General features: G+C 40.2%; 1 protein-coding gene across 3 annotated transcripts in view; it reads right to left on the bottom strand.

Moving 5' to 3' along the window:
- Positions 1–21,271, bottom strand: part of rubcnl (rubicon like autophagy enhancer) — a 49,587-nt gene that overhangs the window by 21,789 nt on the left and 6,527 nt on the right. For 2 of the 3 annotated variants that reach the window (XM_039818883.1, XM_039818885.1), the window contains exons 2-3: positions 7,305–7,416; positions 2,294–2,648 (exon numbers count right to left, since the gene is read on the bottom strand). In XM_039818883.1, coding sequence (XP_039674817.1) covers positions 2,294–2,648; positions 7,305–7,416 — 467 coding nt within the window. Of the gene's footprint in view, positions 1–2,293; positions 2,649–7,304; positions 7,417–13,873; positions 14,081–21,271 lie in introns of those variants that run through there. The other variant, XM_039818884.1, reaches the window with a different exon arrangement.

The raw sequence follows: 21,271 nt of genomic DNA on the forward strand, positions 1-21,271 counted from the left end.
AGGCATAAACCTCCAAGTATATGTGCGCCTGCTCTACCCACTGATCCAACCCGGCCACCGATTTGTTTCTTTTTCTGCCGAGATTCAATACAAAAAATTGAATGACCCATCTCAGAGTAGCTTTATAGAATGTACGGTTTATGAAAAAAAGCATTGTTCTTATTTTCTGTGTTCATCTACAGCATATTGTTTAAATAGGTCCTCTCTAACTGTATGTACTACCATATGATCATGCGATTGAAAGAACCTCAACACCTGAGTGTGTTTCCTAGAAGGGAATCAGCTGTGATCGATCTATTTGCATAACCTCAATCAGCTGTTTCTCAATAAATGCATGCATAAAATGCAGGGGATATATTTGTATGTTGGAGTTTAGTTTACAAAGTGTGATTTGGAGCATGAAATTAATTGTTTTGCAAATTGTGTGTTGTAGGTGTATTTTTTCAAATGCTGTGAAATCTAATAAAACTCCCAAATTCAATGAAAGTAGTGAACTGATCCTTTATTGTACTTGCGAAGAGTGTTTTAGGGAACCATGCACGTTATTTTTTTGACAGTTTGTTTAAAAGAAACCCATATTTTTTGATATAGAAACTTTTTGAAAACGGGTCAAATTTTGGTGGTGTACTTGTGGTAGTATCGGTATCGACTACTAGATTTTTGGTGTGGTGACATGAGCTGTGTTGGAAACCGTTCCCGATCACGGAAATAGTGCACTATATAGTGGGTTCGCCATTTTGTAGAGGTGTTCCAACTCTCCACGGTTAATTTCATTCCCCCTGTCGGTACCCGATCCGTTCTGCCTGCACGATCCGTTCTGCACATGCGCAAGATAATCCTGTGTTACCGAGGATACGACCTGCACGATCTGTTCCACGCTAGCCTATGGCTAGCCTCCACCGGGAAGCTAACGTTAGTTTAGCTAACAGCTAATTCGGCTAACCGCTAGCTGACAGCTAGATTCAGTCTAAAATAACATTAAGTTAAACTTAATGGGAGAAGCAGGCTATACGGCTACATTAAGACTTTACAGTAATAACAATAAAGACAAGTGTTGAGTGATTGTATTTTAAATGAGCACAAGTAAAGTAGAGCTGACGTAACAGCTGTTATATATGTTAACGTTTATTTTCAAGTTTTATTTTGAGGGTCTTTTAAAGTTATTACATGCTGTCTCAGCTAGCGGTTAGCCGAATTAGCTGTTAGCTAAACTAACGTTAGCTTGGCTGTCGACCGGAAGCGTGGAAACAGATCGCGCAGTGTCGTGACTCCTCGTACAACAGCGCATGCACGAACGGATCTTGCAGGCAGAACAGATCATGTACCGACACACTATATACTGTAGTCCCCTACAAAATACCCACAATGCCCAGCTAATTTGACCGTACATACGACGCAAGGGGGTAAGCTTCGCTTCTGAACGCGAACCTCCGATGGCGCCATTTTGTTGCTACAAAGGTATCACCTCTTGTTAGCATTCCACTGACCGCCATTTTTTTTTTACGTCACTTGACTGCGAATAACTTTACATCTGAAGCGTTTAAAGACTCTATTTGTCCGTTGTTTATTTCTAAAGAAACACGACAATGTATAAAAGGCTCCATTACCTTGTACCTCACGTTATGGCTCCGTAGCAGGCGTTTTTGTAAAAATACGCTAACAATTGTGTCATAACCACGAGACTTACTGTCGCACAGTAGAGGAATTACCGTATAGTACAGGAGAAGCTCACAGGCAGTTTCGACTTACGTTAGCTGTTTAGGTTTAATGACTAATGTTAACTAGCATGTTAGTGATCAGTAATTAGCCTGTGCCCATGTTATCTCCTTACATATACCTACGCTCTCCGTCTCTGTAAGATTGGGAATGATTGAGATTTCTCTCGGCACAGCTACCAGAAGACTTCACACTTTCAGACAGGTTGCTCACGTCACATTTACGTTGTCTCTGTCAGTTGGAGGCTGCTCAGTAAAGCAAGAGATCACCGGAAAAGTGCTTCTAATATCCTTCACTGGTCTCCGTCCAGAGCAACGGGGTCTATTGGTCCATTAATATATATGTCAATGATACGACGTGCCCTACATTTTACTCCGTTTACCCACTAAGCAACGCGTAAGGTTTTCCCGGAGGAGAAGAAGAAGCAGAAGTCACCGCGAAAACTGAATGGAACGGAGTTTTCGTTTCTAAAAAGTGTAAAGGGTTTCAAACACAGCTCAAGTGTATAGTTTGAGTCCATGAAAAGCGCTATATAAATTCAATTTATTATTATTATTATTATTATTATTATAGTTACCTTGGTGGGTCAGTGGTGTCGGTGCGCAGGTCGTGCCAGGAAACGGGCCTGTGGCGTCTGGAGATGACCGGACTGCTTCTGGGAAGCAGGAAGCTTCTGCTCTCTGGATGCAGAAGACACGAGTCCTCGCCATCACCCTCAGCGTGACTTTTGGAGGCTTTGTGAACGTCGTCGTGCAGAGCAGAGCCGCGGCGAGGCTTGATCCGGGAGCGCCGGGAGCGCGGACGTGTCCTCTGTGAGCGTCGATGGGGAAGGGTCACGCTTGGTTCTCCTCCGCTGGTATCTGGTGGGGACTCAAGGAGACGCGGGACCGGTCCTGAACCAGCTGGCTGATGGTCTCGGCGTGAAGATTCCTCTGGAGCGGAGAGCAAGAAAACACACACTGTAAATCTTTTCACCGTAAATTTACCGTAATATACTGGCATCTTCTTTCGCCAGTAAACTACGGTTCATTTACAGTAAGCATGCTGTTGTTAAAGTTTAAGGCAGGGGTCTTCAGCATGTTTTAAGCCAAGGACCCTTTCACTGAAATAGAGACGGAGCAGGGACCCTCTACTACATATACTCTATATACTCTTTCTGTGTTCATGTACAGTATATTGCTTAAAGTGCCCATATTATGCTAATTTTCAGGTTCATAACTGTATTTTAAGGTTGTACCAGAATAGGTTTACATGGTTTAATTTTCAAAAAACACCATATTGTTGTTGTACTGCACAGCTCTCTCTCACTGCTGCAGATCCTCTTTTCACCTGGTTTCTGTTTTAGCTACAGAGTGAGACCTCTTTTCTTCTTCTGTACTATCTTTGATTGCACTCGCACATGCTCAGTAGTTCAGATGTAGATCATGTCAGCTAGCTAACTCTAGAGACAGTAAAAGAAAGGCTGTTTCTCCAACTTTGGTCAGTTACAAGGCAGGATTAGCTGGGAGACTTCTAAACCAGGGAGCACATGGAAGTAGTTCTTTTGTAGATTATGGTGAACTAGTGTGTGTTGTAGCAGTGCTTTGCTATTGAGAACGACGTAGCATGCTAGCGTTAGCATTAGCGTTAGCGTTAGCGTTAGCATGCTAATGCTAACGGTTAGCATGCTAACGAGCTAACGGTTGTGGTTAGCCAGCTCATTTCGGACTGTGACGTCACAGTCCGAGCCGATTTTGAACAGCTCACCAGGAGACTGAAGGCAGGACACATTCAGAAACCCTATCTCACTCAGAACAGCATGGATGGATTTTTTTCAAAGTTTGTATGTGTGTGGAAGCACCAGAGACACAAAAGAACACCCCAAATCCCAGAAAAAGGGATTTTTTCATAATATGGGCACTTTAAATAGGTCCTCTCTAACTGTATGTACTACCATATGATCATGCGATTGAAAGAACCTCAACACCTGAGTGTGTTTCCTAGAAGGGAATCAGCTGTGATCGATCTATTTGCATAACCTCAATCAGCTGTTTCTCAATAAATGCATGTATAAAATGCAGGGGATATATTTGTATGTTGGAGTTTAGTTTACAAAGTGTGATTTGGAGCATGAAATTAACTGTTTTGCAAATGTGTGTTGTAGGTGTGTTGGTGCCTTAAGAGTTTAGGAGAGTTGTTAAAAGTATTGAAAAAAAATTGTCATAGCGATCGTGAAAAACTGTAACGGTTAACCCTTCCCGTCGACCATGCAAATTCTTTTTTTTCAACATTTTGGTCATCTTTTTCGACACTTTTGTGGCTTTTTCCCCAACGATTTTGTCACTTTTTTCCGATGTCTTTGTCGATTTCTTTCTGCTTTTTTTTTTTTAACCTTTTTTTAACTTCTATCAATATTTTTTTCAAATGCTGTGAAATCTACTACATATACTCTATAAAATGAAGTTGCATATTAAACCGGGCCTACAATGCAGTCCCTCCAGAAAAACGTGATTATGCGATCGCATAATTCAACGCATAATCAGCCAAAGTCCGCATATTTATGCGGGGGGGCGCATTTTATCAAATACGCTGCACTTTCGCCGCATAAATTGCCATTTCATAACTCCTGCATTTTCGTTGCAAAAAAAGTCCCATAATATATCTTAGCAGAAAGTTGAAAAAATGTCACTTTTTATTCTCTTTTTCATCAAAAGTTTTTGCAAGTTCCCGCAATTTCATCGCATAAAACTGCATAAATATCATATATAGCATATCCCATCGCATTTTTTAAGAAAACGTGCCGCGTAATCAAGGATTTTTGCCCCGCAACAATCACAAAAAAACTGGAAGGACAGACAATAACGTGTAGTAACGTGTAGTAATATGTTAGTGTTGCAATACACGGGCTGTTGGATTGTTCAATATGGCATTGTGTACTGCATAGGTTATGTGGAAATGTGTCATTTGTGCAATACTTAGGCTATTGGGGTTGTGCATGATGTCAGCGCATTGTGTCATTTTGTTCAATTAAAAACTGCCACTGAAAGGAGAAGTTAATGTGCTTACTATCTAGGTACCTGTCTAATGTATATTAGAGCATGTTTTGTGTTGCGTGAGAGTAGCTATGTGTTGAGAAATGCTTATTTTCTGTATTTCGTGTTGTCTTAGTAAAGCTGCTGAACGGACAGAGTCCAAAACAAATTTCCCTTCGGGGACAATAAAGTATATCTTATATCTTATGTTATAGGGCGGCCTGAAGCCTTTATACATACTTTTTTGGCACAGAATAATGAGGTATCACAATAGCCTAATGATTGTTGGCATGATTTTTATAAATCATGTTTGTTACACATACAGTACAGGCCAAAAGTTTGGACACACCTTCTCATTCAATGTGTTTCTTTATTTTCATGACTATTGACATTGTAGATTCTCACTGAAGGCATCAAAACTATGAATGAACACATGTGGAATTATGTACTTAACAAAAACGTGTGAAATAACTGAAAACATGTCTTAAATTTTAGATTCTTCAAAGTAGCCACCCTTTGCTTTTTTTTGATAACTCTGCAAACCCTTGGTGTTCTCTCAATGAGCTTCATGAGGTAGTCACCTGAAATGGTTTTACCTTCACAGGTGTGCTTTGTCAGGGTTCATTAGTGGAATTATTTCCCTTATTAATAAAAAAGCAAAGGGTGGCTACTTTGAAGAATCTAAAATATAAGACATGTTTTCAGTTATTTCACACTTTTTTGTTAAGTACATAATTCCATATGTGTTCATTCATAGTTTTGATGCCTTCAGTGAGAATCTACAATGTAAATAGTCGTGAAAATAAAAAGGAAACACATTGAATGAGAAGGTGTCTCCAAACTTTTGGCCTGTACTGTACATGTGGCCCAGTGAATCATTAGGATGAACTGTGTGTGTGGATGGCCCTTAGTGACTACCTTACCTACAGACCAGTAAGCAGTAGGGATTTACAGTATATTTGCCCCAAATATGTTGGATTCATGTCAAGACTTTTTAATTCTTACAATAATTTGGAGGCCCCCTGTTGTATTAAATTATGGATCCGAGGCCAAGGCTAACACCAACTGCCCTTTTTCAAATACTTTTCTCGTTTCTCTTCAAAGTATGACAAAAATCCCCAAAATCCACAAGAGTCAGAATCAGATGTAAAACCTGAGTAAGTCCCGGATAGCTTACTGAAGATCTCCTTTGTCTGGTGTCGCCTTATATCTGCCAAAAGAGACTTTCTCCCAAAAGAAATCCTCCAATAAACCGTTTTCAGGACATGCTGCTTAAGAATGCCATTGGATACTTTTGAGTCTTAGGACCTCCTTCTTAGGAAAGTCCTCTGTTGATGTCATATTGCTGACTCTGCTCTCTTTTAGCTGAACTCGCCTCTCCCGAGCCATGTGAAGTGAGTTTGTATTTGTCTGTATTCCTTTGTGCTTTTCCTTTGTGCATTTTAGACTACCTCAGTTTTTACTCCTTCTGTTGTTTCTTGTGTTTTCACTATTTTGGATTCCTGTTGGTTTATTCCCTGGATTTTTGTGTTGGAAATAAATCTTCACATCAAAACTATCCTCAGTTTTCCGCCCTCTGCATTTTGGGTCTGCATTTTCCTCTAGCCTCCCATAACACTGTCTGTAGCTTTAAATGCTATTTAGGAGGAGAGATGTGGGGAGGTGGAGGGTGGGGGTGTGGCCTTGACCAACTGCCACTTTGCTGCGTCTGAGAAACCCGGATGTCTATGCTCTCTCTCATGGGTGGGCCAAATTCTCTGAGGCGGGCAAAGCAGAGAAAAGGAGGTAACCTTGCCCCTTATGACCTCATAAGGAGAAGATTCCTGATTGGTCCATCTGAGCTTTCATTTTCTCAAAGGCAGAGCAGGATACCCAGGGCTCGGTTTACACCTATCACCATTTCTAGCCACTGGGGGACCATAGGCAGGCTGGGGGAACGCATATTAATGTTAAAAAACCTCATAAAATGACATTTTCATGCCATGGGACCTTTAACCCTTGTGTTGTCTTCCTGTCGACCATGCAACTTTTTGTTTTTCTGGGTCGAAATTTCTAACAAAAACTTAGTTTTCACCGTCTTGGTCATCTTTTTCTACATTTGTCGCTTTTCCCGACATTTTTGTAACTTTTTACATTGTTTTTTTTAACCTTTTTCGACGTTTTTGATGCTTTTTTAAAACTTTTTTTCCTGGCGTTTTCTAAGCTTTTTATCAACGTTCTTTTACCAATTGGTTTTCAAATGCTATAAAATTGAATAAAACGCCCAAATTCAATGAAAGTAGTGAACTGATCATTTATTTTACTTGTAAAGAGCGTTGCAGGGAACCATCCACGTTCCTGTTTTTTTTTGACAAAATATTAATGTTAAAAAAAACCTCATAAAGTGACATTTTCATGCCATGGATACCTTTACATTTATTTGTGAATCACATTATGTTTCTAAATACAGGCTGTGTGCATGTCTCTGCATTTTAATACTTTCACAATATTTATATATAACCTCTGCCTGCTTTATGATTTTTTTTAAAAAGGCATGGAAATCTTCCCTTTTACAAAATGGGAGTTTAGAGGTATTACCCGCTGCTGTCAGAGGCGTAGCTTCAGGTGTGGGGGACTCTGCCGAGTCCACGCACCAGCTGACGTATCTGGGTCTGTGCAGAGAGGAGGACAGGCCCTCGCAGCTTCCCATCTGCAGGGGTGGAAGAAAGTATTCAGATCCTTCACTTCAGTCGCAGTACTAATAGTACACTGGAAACATACTCTGTTACAAGTAAACGAGTAAAAGTCCTGCATTGTAAATGTTACTTCAGTAAAAGTCTGTAAGAATCATCAGGGAAATGTAGTTAAAGTATTAAAAGTAAAGAAGAATCCTCCTGTTGTAGAAAGTGGACATCTCAGTGTGACTTGGAGTCCGTTATATTGTCGGCTAGTTTACTTTAGAATCAAACATCATATTTTATAAACTACATGTAACTAGTAACTAAAGTAACTAGTAACTAAAGTAACTAGTAACTAAAGCTGGAACAGATGAATGTAGAGGAGTAACTAAAGTAACTAGTAACTAAAGCTGTAACAGATGAATGTAGCGGAGTAACTAAAGTAACTAGTAACTAAAGCTGGAACAGGAATGTAGGTGGCAGGTAACTAAAGTAACTAGTAACTAAAGCTGGAACAGGTGAATGTAGCGGAGTAACTAAAGTAACTAGTAACTAAAGCTGGAACAGATGAATGTAGCGGAGTAACTAAAGTAACTAGTAACTAAAGTAACTAGTAACTAAAGCTGGAACAGATGAATGTAGCGGAGTAACTAAAGTAACTAGTAACTAAAGCTGGAACAGATGAATGTAGCGGAGTAACTAAAGTAATTAGTAACTAAAGCTGGAACAGGTGAATGTAGCGGAGTAACTAAAGTAACTAGTAACTAAAGCTGTAACAGATGAATGTGGCGGAGTAACTAAAGTAACTAGTATCTAAAGCTGGAACAGATGAATGTAGCGGAGTAACTAAAGTAACTAGTAACTAAAGCTGTAACAGATAGATATGGCGGAGTAACTAAAGTAACTAGTAACTAAAGCTGGAACAGGTGAATGTAGAGGAGTAACTAAAGTAACTAGTAACTAAAGCTGGAACAGATGAATGTAGCGGAGTAACTAAAGTAACTAGTAACTAAAGCTGTAACAGATGAATGTAGCGGAGTCACTAAAGTAACTAGTAACTAAAGCTGGAACAGATGAACGTAGCGGAGTAAGTAAAGTAACTAGTAAGTAAAGTAACTAGTAACTAAAGTAACTAGTAACTAAAGCTGTAACAGATGAAATGGAGCTAAAGCAACAAATGAACTAGAACAAAGTTGGGAATCACATCGGATGGAATGTGCGGATAACGGACCAAAGATGGACAGTAACAGGTAGAGGAATCAACAGGAGGGAGAACCAAAGATAGTATCCAATAATGAGCGTGAATCAATGTAGGAAACGAATGAAGATAACTAGTCATGGAGGATGGAGAAGGACCAGAACTCCAAGAACAAGTAATCCAAAGGAACAGATGTGGGGAACGAAAGTCCAAAGGAACAGGAAGGAGGACAATGCAGTGTGAAACTAAGCCCAACTAGTAAATCCAAATGGATGATGAGTAGGATAATCCAAAAGGCAACAGTGACAAAGTGAAAAATCCATAACTAAAAGAAGAAAAGATGATGGATGGAGCAACGAACGAACTAAAAATGGAGGGAGATGAAGTAACAACTAAAAGTGGTAGGGGAAGCAACTAAAAGAATAGGAGGGGATGAGGGAGGAGTAACCAAAGCCTAACCAAAGGAATAGTGATGGACAGGGATAAGGAAAGAGGTAAGATTATTAGTGTGGAAACTAATAACATGGGGGGAGGAGGTAGTGGGATCGAAATAACCAACAGAGGGGATAGAGTGGAAGGGGGAGGGAAAGAGAAAAGGGAAGATGGAGGAATGGCGATGAGTGGTGGCTAGTATCCAAAGCTAACAGTGGGAAGGAGTCAGGAGTGGGAGTAATCCAGTGGACAACACAAGGAATGATGGAGGACCCATCCAACGCGGAATGATGAATAAGAAGGGAGTGGGTAACGGGGACCATGTAGGCCAGGAGGTGGGGGCCGATGTGGATGGTGGTAGGAAGCAGATGGAAGTGGAACGAACGGGAAATGGGGAGAATGGGAAGGGGGAGGGATGTCTTGGAGTGTCGAAGGAAGGTGGAGGACCACCAGGAACCAGCGGAACAGATGGAGTAGTGGAAACAAGGATGGTGGGGGACCAGAATCCAAATAGTGGAGGAAGGAGTGGAAGGACCAGGACCAGGAGGAATGAGGAACGGATGGACAGTGCACGGAATGGAGGAACGAAGAATGGAAGGATCAAACCGGATCCAACTGAAGGAAGTGAATGGGACGCAAAAATGGAGGAAGGAAGGAGAAGCAAAGTGGACAAATGGACCGAACCAAAATAGATGAAGAAGGACCACAGGATGGAGGACCGGAATCAGAATGAATGGAGACAATCCCAGGAAAGTGTGGACGAACTGAAAACAAACCGAGGAATATGAAGGGAATGGGGAAAATCTAACGAAGGAAATAGATGAATGGAACCTGATCTGAAAGTGGAATAGATGGAATGGATAACGGAAATAGATGGAATGGATAACGAACGCACGAAAGGAATAGATGGAAGTGGAGTAACCAACGCAAAGGAAATGGATGAATGGAAGGAGAACAAGAAGAGAAGGAGAACCAGTCCGCCACACAATGGAATCCCAGGGATGGAAGGAGAAACCAAAATAATGGTGGAGGGACCAGAACAAACGAAGGAATAATGGACTAAGGAGGGATCCAAATGGAACAGGATGAAGGAGAATCCATAAATGGAAGGACCAGAATCCAGGAAAGGAATGGACGAGGAACCAAACAGACAGATGAATGGACGGACAACGGATGGAAGGAGCGAGCAAGGAACTGATGAACGTATGGACCGGAAAAGATGAATAGCTGGAATGATGAACGGAAGGAGGACCCAGAATCCACAGGAACGGATGAATGGAAGGAGAATCACGGAAGGATGAATGGAAGAGGGACCGAACCCGGAACAGATGGAACGGAGGAAGGCCAACAGAATGGACCGAACCCAGAACCAAAAGAACGCAGGACCCAAATGGAATGGAGGACCAAAATGTGAATGGAGAATCCACAACAGGAATGGAGGACCAAATCCAAATGGAACAGGGAATGGATAACGGAGGACCCAAAAGAAGGAGAACGAAGGAATGGATAACACAACCAAGCGGAGGAACAACGAACAGAATGGAAGGAGGCACCGGAAGGAACGGAACTGGAAACGATGAAGACGAAAGAAAAGGAAAAGAATGGAGGACCAGGAATCCAGAACAGAACGGAATGGAACGACAGGGGAATGGATGAATGGAGGACCAACGAAGCAGCTGGAATGAATGGAGAAGGACCCACGGAATAGATGAAAGGAATGAATCTCCACATGACAGGGAAGGAGAATCCAAGCCCGGAAATGATGGACTCCCCGAACGGAAGAACCAACTAGGAAAATGAATGGAAGGACCAACGAAGGAGGAATCCAAAAAATGAATGGAAGGAGTGGAGACACAACCCAAAGGAAAGAGATGGAATGAACGAAATGGAACAGATGAATGGAAGGAGCCCCCAACAATGCAACGAACGAATCTGAAAGGAATCCAGAGGAATGAAGGAGGAACTAGAAGAAATAGATGAATGAATGGAGGAACAGAATCCAAAGGGAATGGAATGGAGTAACGAACATAACGGAAGATGGAATAGATGGAAGGAAGGAGTAATGAAAGGAAAAATGAATGGATAATTTGGACCAACGAAAATAATGGGAAGGAGTAAGAACGAAAGGAAGAGAGGAATGGAGGAGAATCAACGGAATAGATGAATGAAGGAGAAAGGAAGAAAAGGAATAGATGGAATGGAAGGGAGAAAGAAAAGGAATGGAATGGATAACGAAGAGTGAACTGAAAGGGAATGGAATGGAGGAATAGATGGAATGGGATGGAATAACGAAGTGGAATGGAATGAGGAGGAATGGAATTGAGAAGGGAAATAGATGGGAATGGAAGAGTGGAATAGGAATTGAGTGGAATTGAATGAAGGAGATGGAATGAACGATGCAATCCAAAGTAACTAGTAACTAAAGCTGGAACAGATGAATGTAATGAGTAACTAAAGTAACTAGTAACTAAAGTAACTAGTAACTAAAGCTGGAACAGATGAATGTAGCGAGTAATCTAAAGTAACTAGTAACTAAAGTAACTAGTAACTAAAGCTGTAACAGATGAATGTAAGGGAGTAACTAAAGTAACTAGTAACTAAAGTAACTATTAACTAAAGCTGGAACAGATGAATGTAGCGGAGAAAATAAAGTAACTAGTAACTAAAGCTGGAACAGATGAATGTAGCGAGTAACTAAAGTAACTAGTAACTAAAGCTGGAACAGATGAATGTAGCGGAGTAACTAAAGTAACTAGTAACTAATGCTGGAACAGATGAATGTAGCGGAGTAACTAAAGTAACTAGTAACTAAACCTGGAACAGATGAATGTAGAGGAGTAACTAAAGTAACTAGTAACTAAAGCTGTAACAGATGAATGTAGCGGAGTAACTAAAGTAACTAGTAACTAAAGCTGTAACAGATGAATGTAGCGGAGTAACTAAAGTTACTAGTAACTAAAGCTGGAACAGATGAATGTAGCGGAGTAACTAAAGTAACTAGTAACTAAAGCTGTAACAGATGAATGTAGCGGAGTAACTAAAGTAACTAGTAACTAAAGCTGTAACAGATGAATGTAGCGGAGTAACTAAAGTAACTAGTAACTAAAGCTGGAACAGATGAATGTAGCGGAGTAACTAAAGTAACTAAAGCTGTAACAGATGAATGTAGTGGAGTAACTAAAGTAACTAGTAACTAAAGCTGGAACAGATGAATGTAGCGGAGTAACTAAAGTAACCAGTAACTAAAGCTGGAACAGATGAATGTAGCGGAGTAACTAAAGTAACTAGTAACTAAAGCTGGAACAGATGAATGTAGAGGAGTAACTAAAGTAACTAGTAACTAAAGCTGTAACAGATGAATGTAGCGGAGTAACTAAAGTAACTAGTAACTAAAGCTGGAACAGATGAATGTAGCGGAGTAACTAAAGTAACTAGTAACTAAAGCTGGAACAGATGAATGTAGCGGAGTAACTAAAGTAACTAGTAACTAAAGTAACTAGTAACTAAAGCTGGAACAGATGAATGTAGCGGAGTAACTAAAGTAACTAGTAACTAAAGTAACTAGTAACTAAAGCTGTAACAGATGAATGTAGCGGAGTAACTAAAGTAACTAGTAACTAAAGTAACTATTAACTAAAGCTGGAACAGATGAATGTAGCGGAGTAACTAAAGTAACTAGTAACTAAAGCTGGAACAGATGAATGTAGCGGAGTAACTAAAGTAACTAGTAACTAAAGCTGGAACAGATGAATGTAGCGGAGTAACTAAAGTAACTAGTAACTAATGCTGGAACAGATGAATGTAGCGGAGTAACTAAAGTAACTAGTAACTAAACCTGGAACAGATGAATGTAGAGGAGTAACTAAAGTAACTAGTAACTAAAGCTGTAACAGATGAATGTAGCGGAGTAACTAAAGTAACTAGTAACTAAAGCTGTAACAGATGAATGTAGCGGAGTAACTAAAGTAACTAGTAACTAAAGCTGGAACAGATGAATGTAGCGGAGTAACTAAAGTAACTAGTAACTAAAGCTGGAACAGATGAATGTAGCGGAGTAACTAAAGTAACTAGTAACTAAAGTAACTAGTAACTAAAGCTGTAACAGATGAATGTAGCGGAGTAACTAAAGTAACTAGTAACTAAAGCTGTAACAGATGAATGTAGCGGAGTAACTAAAGTAACTAGTAACTAAAGCTGGAACAGATGAATGTAGCGGAAAGTAACAAAGTTACTAGTAACTAAAGCTGGAACAGATGAATGTAGCGGAGTAACTAAAGTAACTAGTAACTAAAGCTGGAACAGATGAATGTAGCGGAGTAACTAAAGTAACTAGTAACTAAAGTAACTAGTAACTAAAGCTGTAACAGATGAATGTAGCGGAGTAACTAAAGTAACTAGTAACTAAAGCTGTAACAGATGAATGTAGCGGAGTAACTAAAGTAACTAGTAACTAAAGCTGGAACAGATGAATGTAGCGGAGTAACTAAAGTAACTAGTAACTAAAGCTGGAACAGATGAATGTAGCGGAGTAACTAAAGTAACTAGTAACTAAAGCTGGAACAGATGAATGTAGCGGAGTAACTAAAGTAACTAGTAACTAAAGCTGGAACAGATGAATGTAGCGGAGTAACTAAAGTAACTAGTAACTAAAGCTGGAACAGATGAATGTAGCGGAGTAACTAAAGTAACTAGTAACTAAAGCTGGAACAGATGAATGTAGCGGAGTAACTAAAGTAACTAGTAACTAAAGTAACTAGTAACTAAAGTAACTAGTAACTAAAGCTGGAACAGATGAATGTAGCGGAGTAGAAGTAGAAAGTGACATGAAAAGAAAAAGACTCAAGTAAAGTACAAAGTACCTCAACATCTGGACTGAAAGTACAGTACTGGAGTAAATGTACTTTAGTTACATTACACCACTGCCCGTGTGCACAGAAGAGCAGCGACACAAATTCCCAAACTAAACGATATCTTCAGGCGGTCGATCAGTTCCGATAATAACTTCCAAAACTCGCTTGTCGTCCTTTTTTCAGTTTGTAGACGTGTGCAGGAAGTGTAATCAGTCCGCGCTGCACGTTCATAGCATCCGATCAGCATCAGAAAACAGTATAAAGGCTCTTTAAAAAGTCCAAAGTCCAAAGTCTCGAGATAACTGGCCTCATCTACACTGAGCGCCACAAACCCAGATCAGACGGGGAGTAGCTATGGACAACGGGCTACATTTACATCGCTACGTTTTGGTTTTTAAGCTTTAAGTTTTTGAGCCAAAAGTGATCTCTGTGCACCAAGTGTGTTTTTATCTCCAGTAGAAGAACTAATCTCTGTTTAAACTGACACGCCCAAACCAGAATATCTCATGTACATCCTGGTATACTGGACATAAACAGAGGGGTTTTTGGGGACTAAACAACAAACCAAGTTTGATAATGTTAATTTAGAGAGCCGCTAGCCACATTTATGTCACTTTTTTTGCTGCTTTTTGTCACCTTTTTCGCTCGCTTTTTATCGCCCTTTTTCGCTGCCTTTTTCGCTGCCTTTTTCGCTGCCTTTTTATCGCCCTTTTCGCTCGTTTTTTGTTGCCTTTCTCGCTGCCTTTTGTCGCCTTTTTCGCTCGCTTTTTATCGCCTTTTTGTCACCTTTTTCGCTGCCTTATCGCCTTTTTCGCTGCCTTTTGTCGTCTTTTTGTCGTCTTTTTCGCTCGCTTTTTATCGCCCTTTTTGTTGCCTTTTTCGCTGCCTTATCGCCTTTTTCGCTGCCTTTTTTGTTGCCTTTTTCAATGCCTTTTTTATCGCCTTTTTCGCTGCCTTTTTTCGCTGCCTTTTTATCGCCCTTTTCGCTCGTTTTTTGTCACCTTTCTCGCTGCCTTTTGTCGCCTTTTTCACTCGCTTTTTATCGCCTTTTTGTCACCTTTTTCGCTGCCTTATCGCCTTTTTCGCTGCCTTTTGTTGTCTTTTTGTCGCCTTTTTCGCTTTTTTCTCGTCACTTCGCCGCCTTTATCGCCTTTTCGCTTCGCCTTTTTATTGCCTTTCGCTTCGCCTTTCGCTCGCCTTTTCGCTTCGCCTTTTTCGCTTGCCTTTTCGCCTGCCTTTTATCGCCCTTTTCGCTCGTTTTTTGTCACCTTTCTCGCTGCCTTTTTCGCTCGCTTTTTATCGTCTTTTTGTCACCTTTTTCTCTGCCTTATCGCCTTTTTCGCTGCCTTTTTATCGCCCTTTTTGTTGCCTTTTTTCGCTGCCTTTTTATCGCCCTTTTCGCTCGTTTTTTGTCACCTTTCTCGCTGCCTTGTGTCATCACGTTTGGATTACTGTAATGTGTTGTATCTGGGTGTGAGTCAGGCTTCTCTGTCCCGTTTGCAGCTCGTTCAGAACTCAGCTGCCAGACTTTTAACTGGTACTAAGAAGAGAGAACACATTACTCCGGTTTTAATGAAACTACATTGGTTACCCATACGATACAGAATCCATTACAAAGCGCTTTTGTATGTTTTTAAGTCCCTGCATGGTTTAGCCCCTGAGTATGTTAAGGAATTAATCAGCCAATGTCAATCCAGCAGATCTCTCCGATCAAATGATCAGTCACTTCTTGTAGTTCCACGAACGCGTTAAAGTGTTAAGGTGATCGGGCTTTCTCTGTTGCAGCTCCTAGGCTCTGGAATGACCTTCCTCTGTCTGTAAAACCTGTCCTTCTCTGGGGGTTTTTCAGAGTGCTCTTAAAACTCACTTGTTTTCCTTAGCATTTGATAATGCTTTGTAAGTTGTTTGTTTTGTTTGTATTGTTTTGGCTTTTATGTTTTTATACGTTATGTACAGCACTTTGGTTCCACTTGTGGTTGTGAAAGTGCTTTATAAATAAAGTTGAGTTGAGTTGAGTTGAGTTCTCGCTGCCTTTTGTCGCCTTTTTCGCTTGCTTTTTATCGCCTTTTTTCGCTTGCTTTTTATCGCCCTTTTGTTGCCTTTTTTCGCTGCCTCATCGCCTTTTTCGCTGCCTTTTTATCGCCTTTTTTGTTGCCTTTTTTCGCTGCCTTTTTATCGCCTTTTTCGCTGCCTTTTGCTGCCTTTTATCGCCTCTTTCGCTCGTTTTTGTCACCTTTCGCGCCTTTTGACGCTTTTTCGCTTTGCTTTTATCGCTTTTGTCACCTTTTTCGCTGCCTTATCGCTTTTTGCGCCTTTTGTCGCTCTTTCGCCTTTGTCGTTTACTACTACTACTACTGGCCAGGCGTCCATGCTTACATGTTCAGGTCCTATCCCCTGACCAATCCCATAACCCTAACCTTAACCACTCGAGGTGAAATGCCTAACCCCGACCAATCGAGCTGCTTTGTAGGGCGCGTCTTGGTGTGGCCATAGTGGGATTCCTAATTTTGCAAGCCTGCAACAGCGATGGATACATTAAAAAAAAAAAAATTTGTGCCGTGGCTCAAAAAAGGTTGAAAAACACTGGTTCACGCGGTATACCCGCTAAGAAAGCTCCAGGATTTCCATATACCCTCTTAAAAATGCCCAAAGACATACAACGACATACTTTCCATTATATTTTGGATATATTTTGTATTGTCATCTGTGTTTCTCTTCTTCACGTACCCTAAATAAAGGTATCTACACCATAAATTGGTGCATAAAAGTGTATCAGATACAGGAAATGAAGTCGTTGATGCTCAAAACTTCCCTGGGGAGGACACCCAGACCCCCCACTATGATATGAAAGGTAGATTCTGGCTATATATATATATATATATATATATATATATATATATATACAGTACAGGCCAAAAGTTTGGACACACCTTCTCATTCAATGTGTTCTTTTTTATGCTATTTACATTTAGATTTCTCACTGAAGGCATCAAAACTATGAATGAACACATATGGAATTATGTACTTAACAAAAAGTGTGAAATAACTGAAAACATGTCTTATATTTTAGATTCTTTAAAGTAGCCACCCTTTGCTTCTTTTATTAATAAGGTAAATAATTCACTAATTAACCCTGACAAAGCACACCTGTGAAGGTAAAACCAATTTCAGGTGACTACCTCATGAAGCTCATTGAGAGAACACCAAGGGTTTGCAGAGTTATCAAAAAAGCAAAGGGTGGCTACTTTGAAGAATCTAAAATATAAGACATGTTTTCAGTTATTTCACACTTTTTGTTAAGTACATAATTCCATATGTGTTCATTCATAGTTTTGATGCCTTCAGTGAGAATCTACAATGTAAATAGTCATGACAATAAAAAGGAAACACATTGAATGAGAAGGTGTGTCCAAACTTTTGGCCTGTACTGTGTATATATATATATATATATATGTATATACAGTACAGTATACCCACTACAATATATTAGATTACACCACTGGTGTGACACCCGACAGGTTGTTCCAGAGCCGACGGGGCCCCCGATTGGAAACTTCTGCTTTTTGGTTTTTTAACCTCAACCCTGGAACAGCTGACAGCTGCCTGCTGATTTCAGGCTGCGCTCTTTAAAATGTCACGGTCAAACTTCTTCTAAAACACTCACCGTAGAGCTGTCCTGTTGGATATTGTGAGAAGAAGTCTGAACTCTAGGAGAGCTTATCTCAGCTCACAGAAGTGTGAGGGGAAAACATTAACAGACGACAAGCATCCTGTCCGTGTGTACTCCAGCGTGCACCAGTTCTGGCTCTGGTATTTCCCTTAACGGTGCACTCGCAGTATCCCAAACATCAGCTGGTTTCACATCATAAAGTAGAGTTCCAACCACTCTGGGTCAGTTAAACAGTATAGTCTCGCTTTTGCCAGACCTTCCTCCGCAGCTCTGCGGAGGAGGGGGGACTCTGCGGTGTTCTGAGGAACACCTTGGTGCTTGGAGACGTTATCGCTCACAATCAGAGTCTACTTCTGCACTCACACAGGAAGTTTAGAGTGAGTCAGTCTCTTGAAATGAGACTAATACGTTTATATTAAAGGTCCCATGACATGGTGCTCTTTGGATGCTTTTATATAGACCTTAGTGGTCCCTAATACTGGATCTGAAGTCTCTTTTATATAGACCTTAGTGGTCCCCTAATACTGTATCTGAAGTCTCTTTTATATAGACCTTAGTGGTCCCTAATACTGTATCTGAAGTCTCTTTTATATAGACCTTAGTGGTCCCTTAATACTGTATCTGAAGTCTCTTTTATATAGACCTTAGTGGTCCCTAATACTGTATCTGAAGTCTCTTTTATATAGACCTTAGTGGTCCCCTAATACTGTATCTGAAGTCTCTTTTATATAGACCTTAGTGGTCCCTAATACTGTATCTGAAGTCTCTTTTATATAGGCCTTAGTGGTCCCTAATACTGTATCTGAAGTCTCTTTTATATAGACCTTACTGGTCCCCTAATACTGTATCTGAAGTCTCTTTTATATAGACCTTAGTGGTCCCCTAATACTGTATCTGGAGTCTCTTTATATAGACCTTAGTGGTCCCCTAATACTGTATCTGAAGTCTCTTTTATATAGACCTTAGTGGTCCCCTAATACTGTATCTGGAGTCTCTTTTATATAGACCTTAGTGGTCCCCTAATACTGTATCTGGAGTCTCTTTTATATAGACCTTAGTGGTCCCCTAATACTGTATCTGAAGTCTCTTTTATATAGACCTTAGTGGTCCCCTAATACTGTATCTGAAGTCTCTTTTATATAGACCTTAGTGGTCCCCTAATACTGTATCTGAAGTCTCTTTTATATAGACCTTAGTGGTCCCCTAATACTGTATCTGAAGTCTCTTTTATATAGACCTTAGTGGTCCCCTAATACTGTATCTGAAGTCTCTTTTATATAGGCCTTAGTGGCCCCCTAATACTGTATCTGAAGTCTCTTTTATATAGACCTTAGTGGTCCCCTAATACTGTATCTGAAGTCTCTTTTATATAGACCTTAGTGGTCCCCAATACTGTATCTGAGTCTCTTTATATAGACCTTAGTGGTCCCCTAATACTGTATCTGAAGTCTCTTTTATATAGACCTTAGTGGTCCCCTAATACTGTATCTGGAGTCTCTTTATATAGACCTTAGTGGTCCCCTAATACTGTATCTGGAGTCTCTTTATATAGACCTTAGTGGTCCCCTAATACTGTATCTGAAGTCTCTTTTATATAGACCTTAGTGGTCCCCTAATACTGTATCTGAAGTCTCTTTATATAGACCTTAGTGGTCCCCTAATACTGGATCTGGAGTCTCTTTATATAGACCTTAGTGGTCCCCTAATACTGGATCTGGAGTCTCTTTATATAGACCTTAGTGGTCCCCTAATACTGTATCTGAAGTCTCTTTTATATAGACCTTAGTGGTCCTCTAATACTGTATCTGAAGTCTCTTTTATATAGACCTTAGTGGTCCCCTAATACTGTATCTGAAGTCTCTTTTATATAGACCTTAGTGGTCCCCTAATACTGTATCTGAAGTCTCTTTTATATAGACCTTAGTGGTCCTCTAATACTGTATCTGAAGTCTCTTTTATATAGACCTTAGTGGTCCCCTAATACTGTATCTGAAGTCTCTTTTATATAGACCTTAGTGGTCCTCTAATACTGTATCTGAAGTCTCTTTTATATAGACCTTAGTGGTCCCCTAATACTGTATCTGAAGTCTCTTTTATATAGACCTTAGTGGTCCCCTAATACTGTATCTGAAGTCTCTTTCCCGAAATTCAGCCTTGGTGCCACTAGAGCCAGTCCCACAATGAGCTTTCTTTAGGATGTGCCATTTCTGTGTCTGTAGCTATTGAGGAGGAGACAGGGGGGCAAGGTGGATGGTGGGGGTGTGCGCCTTGACCAACTGCCACTTTGCTCGCTTGAAAGCCATGATGTCTCTCTCTCTCATGGGGGGGCCAAATTCTCTGGGCGGGCAAAGCAGAGAAAGGGGAGGTAACCTTGCTCCTTATGACCTCATAAGGAGAAGATTCCTGATTGGTCCATCTGAGCTTTCATTTTCTCAAAGGCAGAGCAGGATACCCAGGGCTCGGTTTACACCTATCACCATTTCTAGCCACTGGTGGGCCATAGGCAGGCTGGGGGAACGCATATTAATGTTAAAAAAACTCATAAAGTGACATTTTCATGCAATGGGACCTTTAACCCTTGTGTTGTCTTCCCGTCGACCATGCAACTTTTTGTTTATCTGGGTCGAAATTTCTAACAAAAACTTACTTTTCAACGTTTTGGTCCGCTTTTCCCAAAATTTTTGTCACTTTTTAACATTGTTTTTGTAACCTTTTTCGACATTTTTTGATGCTTTTTTCAACGTTCCTTTACCAATTGGTTTTCAAATGCTATAAAATTGAATAAAACGCCCAAATTCAATGAAAGTAGTGAATTGATCATTTATTTACTTGTAAAGAGCGTTGCAGGGAACCATCCACGTTCTTTTTTTTGACAATTTGGTTAGTAGCTCCCAAGAGAGCGGCTGCCTGTATATATATATACATGTATATATATATATGTAACGGTCTTTCTAAACTATCTTTTTACAGTTTGTTTCGATTGCTAAACGACAGTGGGCACAACTGGAGTCACATGTGCAAAACTCTAACTCCAGTCTGCACAGCAGCAGTTCATGTGGACCAAAGTCTAGTTCGTTTTTCATTGCTTGAACACAGTTTTCAAAACTCTACACACTTATCCCATGACTTTAACCACAACGTGCACAACACTGTAGATCTACAGCACTTTGTTCAAATGCTAACACACTGCTGTCAAAACTGTTAACCACACATTCAAAACAGAATAGATTTCAGTCTGGTGCCTATCAAACACTGCTGATTGCAATTTTAGCTGAAAGCCTAAGCAGGTGTCTTGTTTTAGACTAATTAGTGAACATATATGGTATTTATACAGAGAAAGCTCAGAAAGTCTTTTTTGTATACAAACACCAAATAAGAATGAAACAATCATACACTGTACTGAAACGGGTAAAAGAGCAAAGATACCAACATGTCCAGGTAAGATGTCTGAGGTTATGTACACAGCTATAAAAAAAAGTGAAAAACACTATATCTTTACAATAGTAACACTGTGTTCTTACTGTTTTTCAGAAAGTAATGGAGGTGAAAGCAATAGAAACACCACATTCATTTGTATTTAGAGATGATGAAGACATCCAATGTGATGAACTTGCCACATGATGCTGGAGAGAGGCAGGATTAGTCACACTATTCTTTGTTACTGTTATGTACCTTTAGTTTTTTCCCCCCAGTAATTCCATAAATTACTAGAGACAAAATACTTTATTGAAGAAAAC

Source organism: Perca fluviatilis, chromosome 12 (genome assembly GCF_010015445.1).
Source record: "Perca fluviatilis chromosome 12, GENO_Pfluv_1.0, whole genome shotgun sequence".
NCBI classification, from domain to species: domain Eukaryota; kingdom Metazoa; phylum Chordata; class Actinopteri; order Perciformes; family Percidae; genus Perca; species Perca fluviatilis.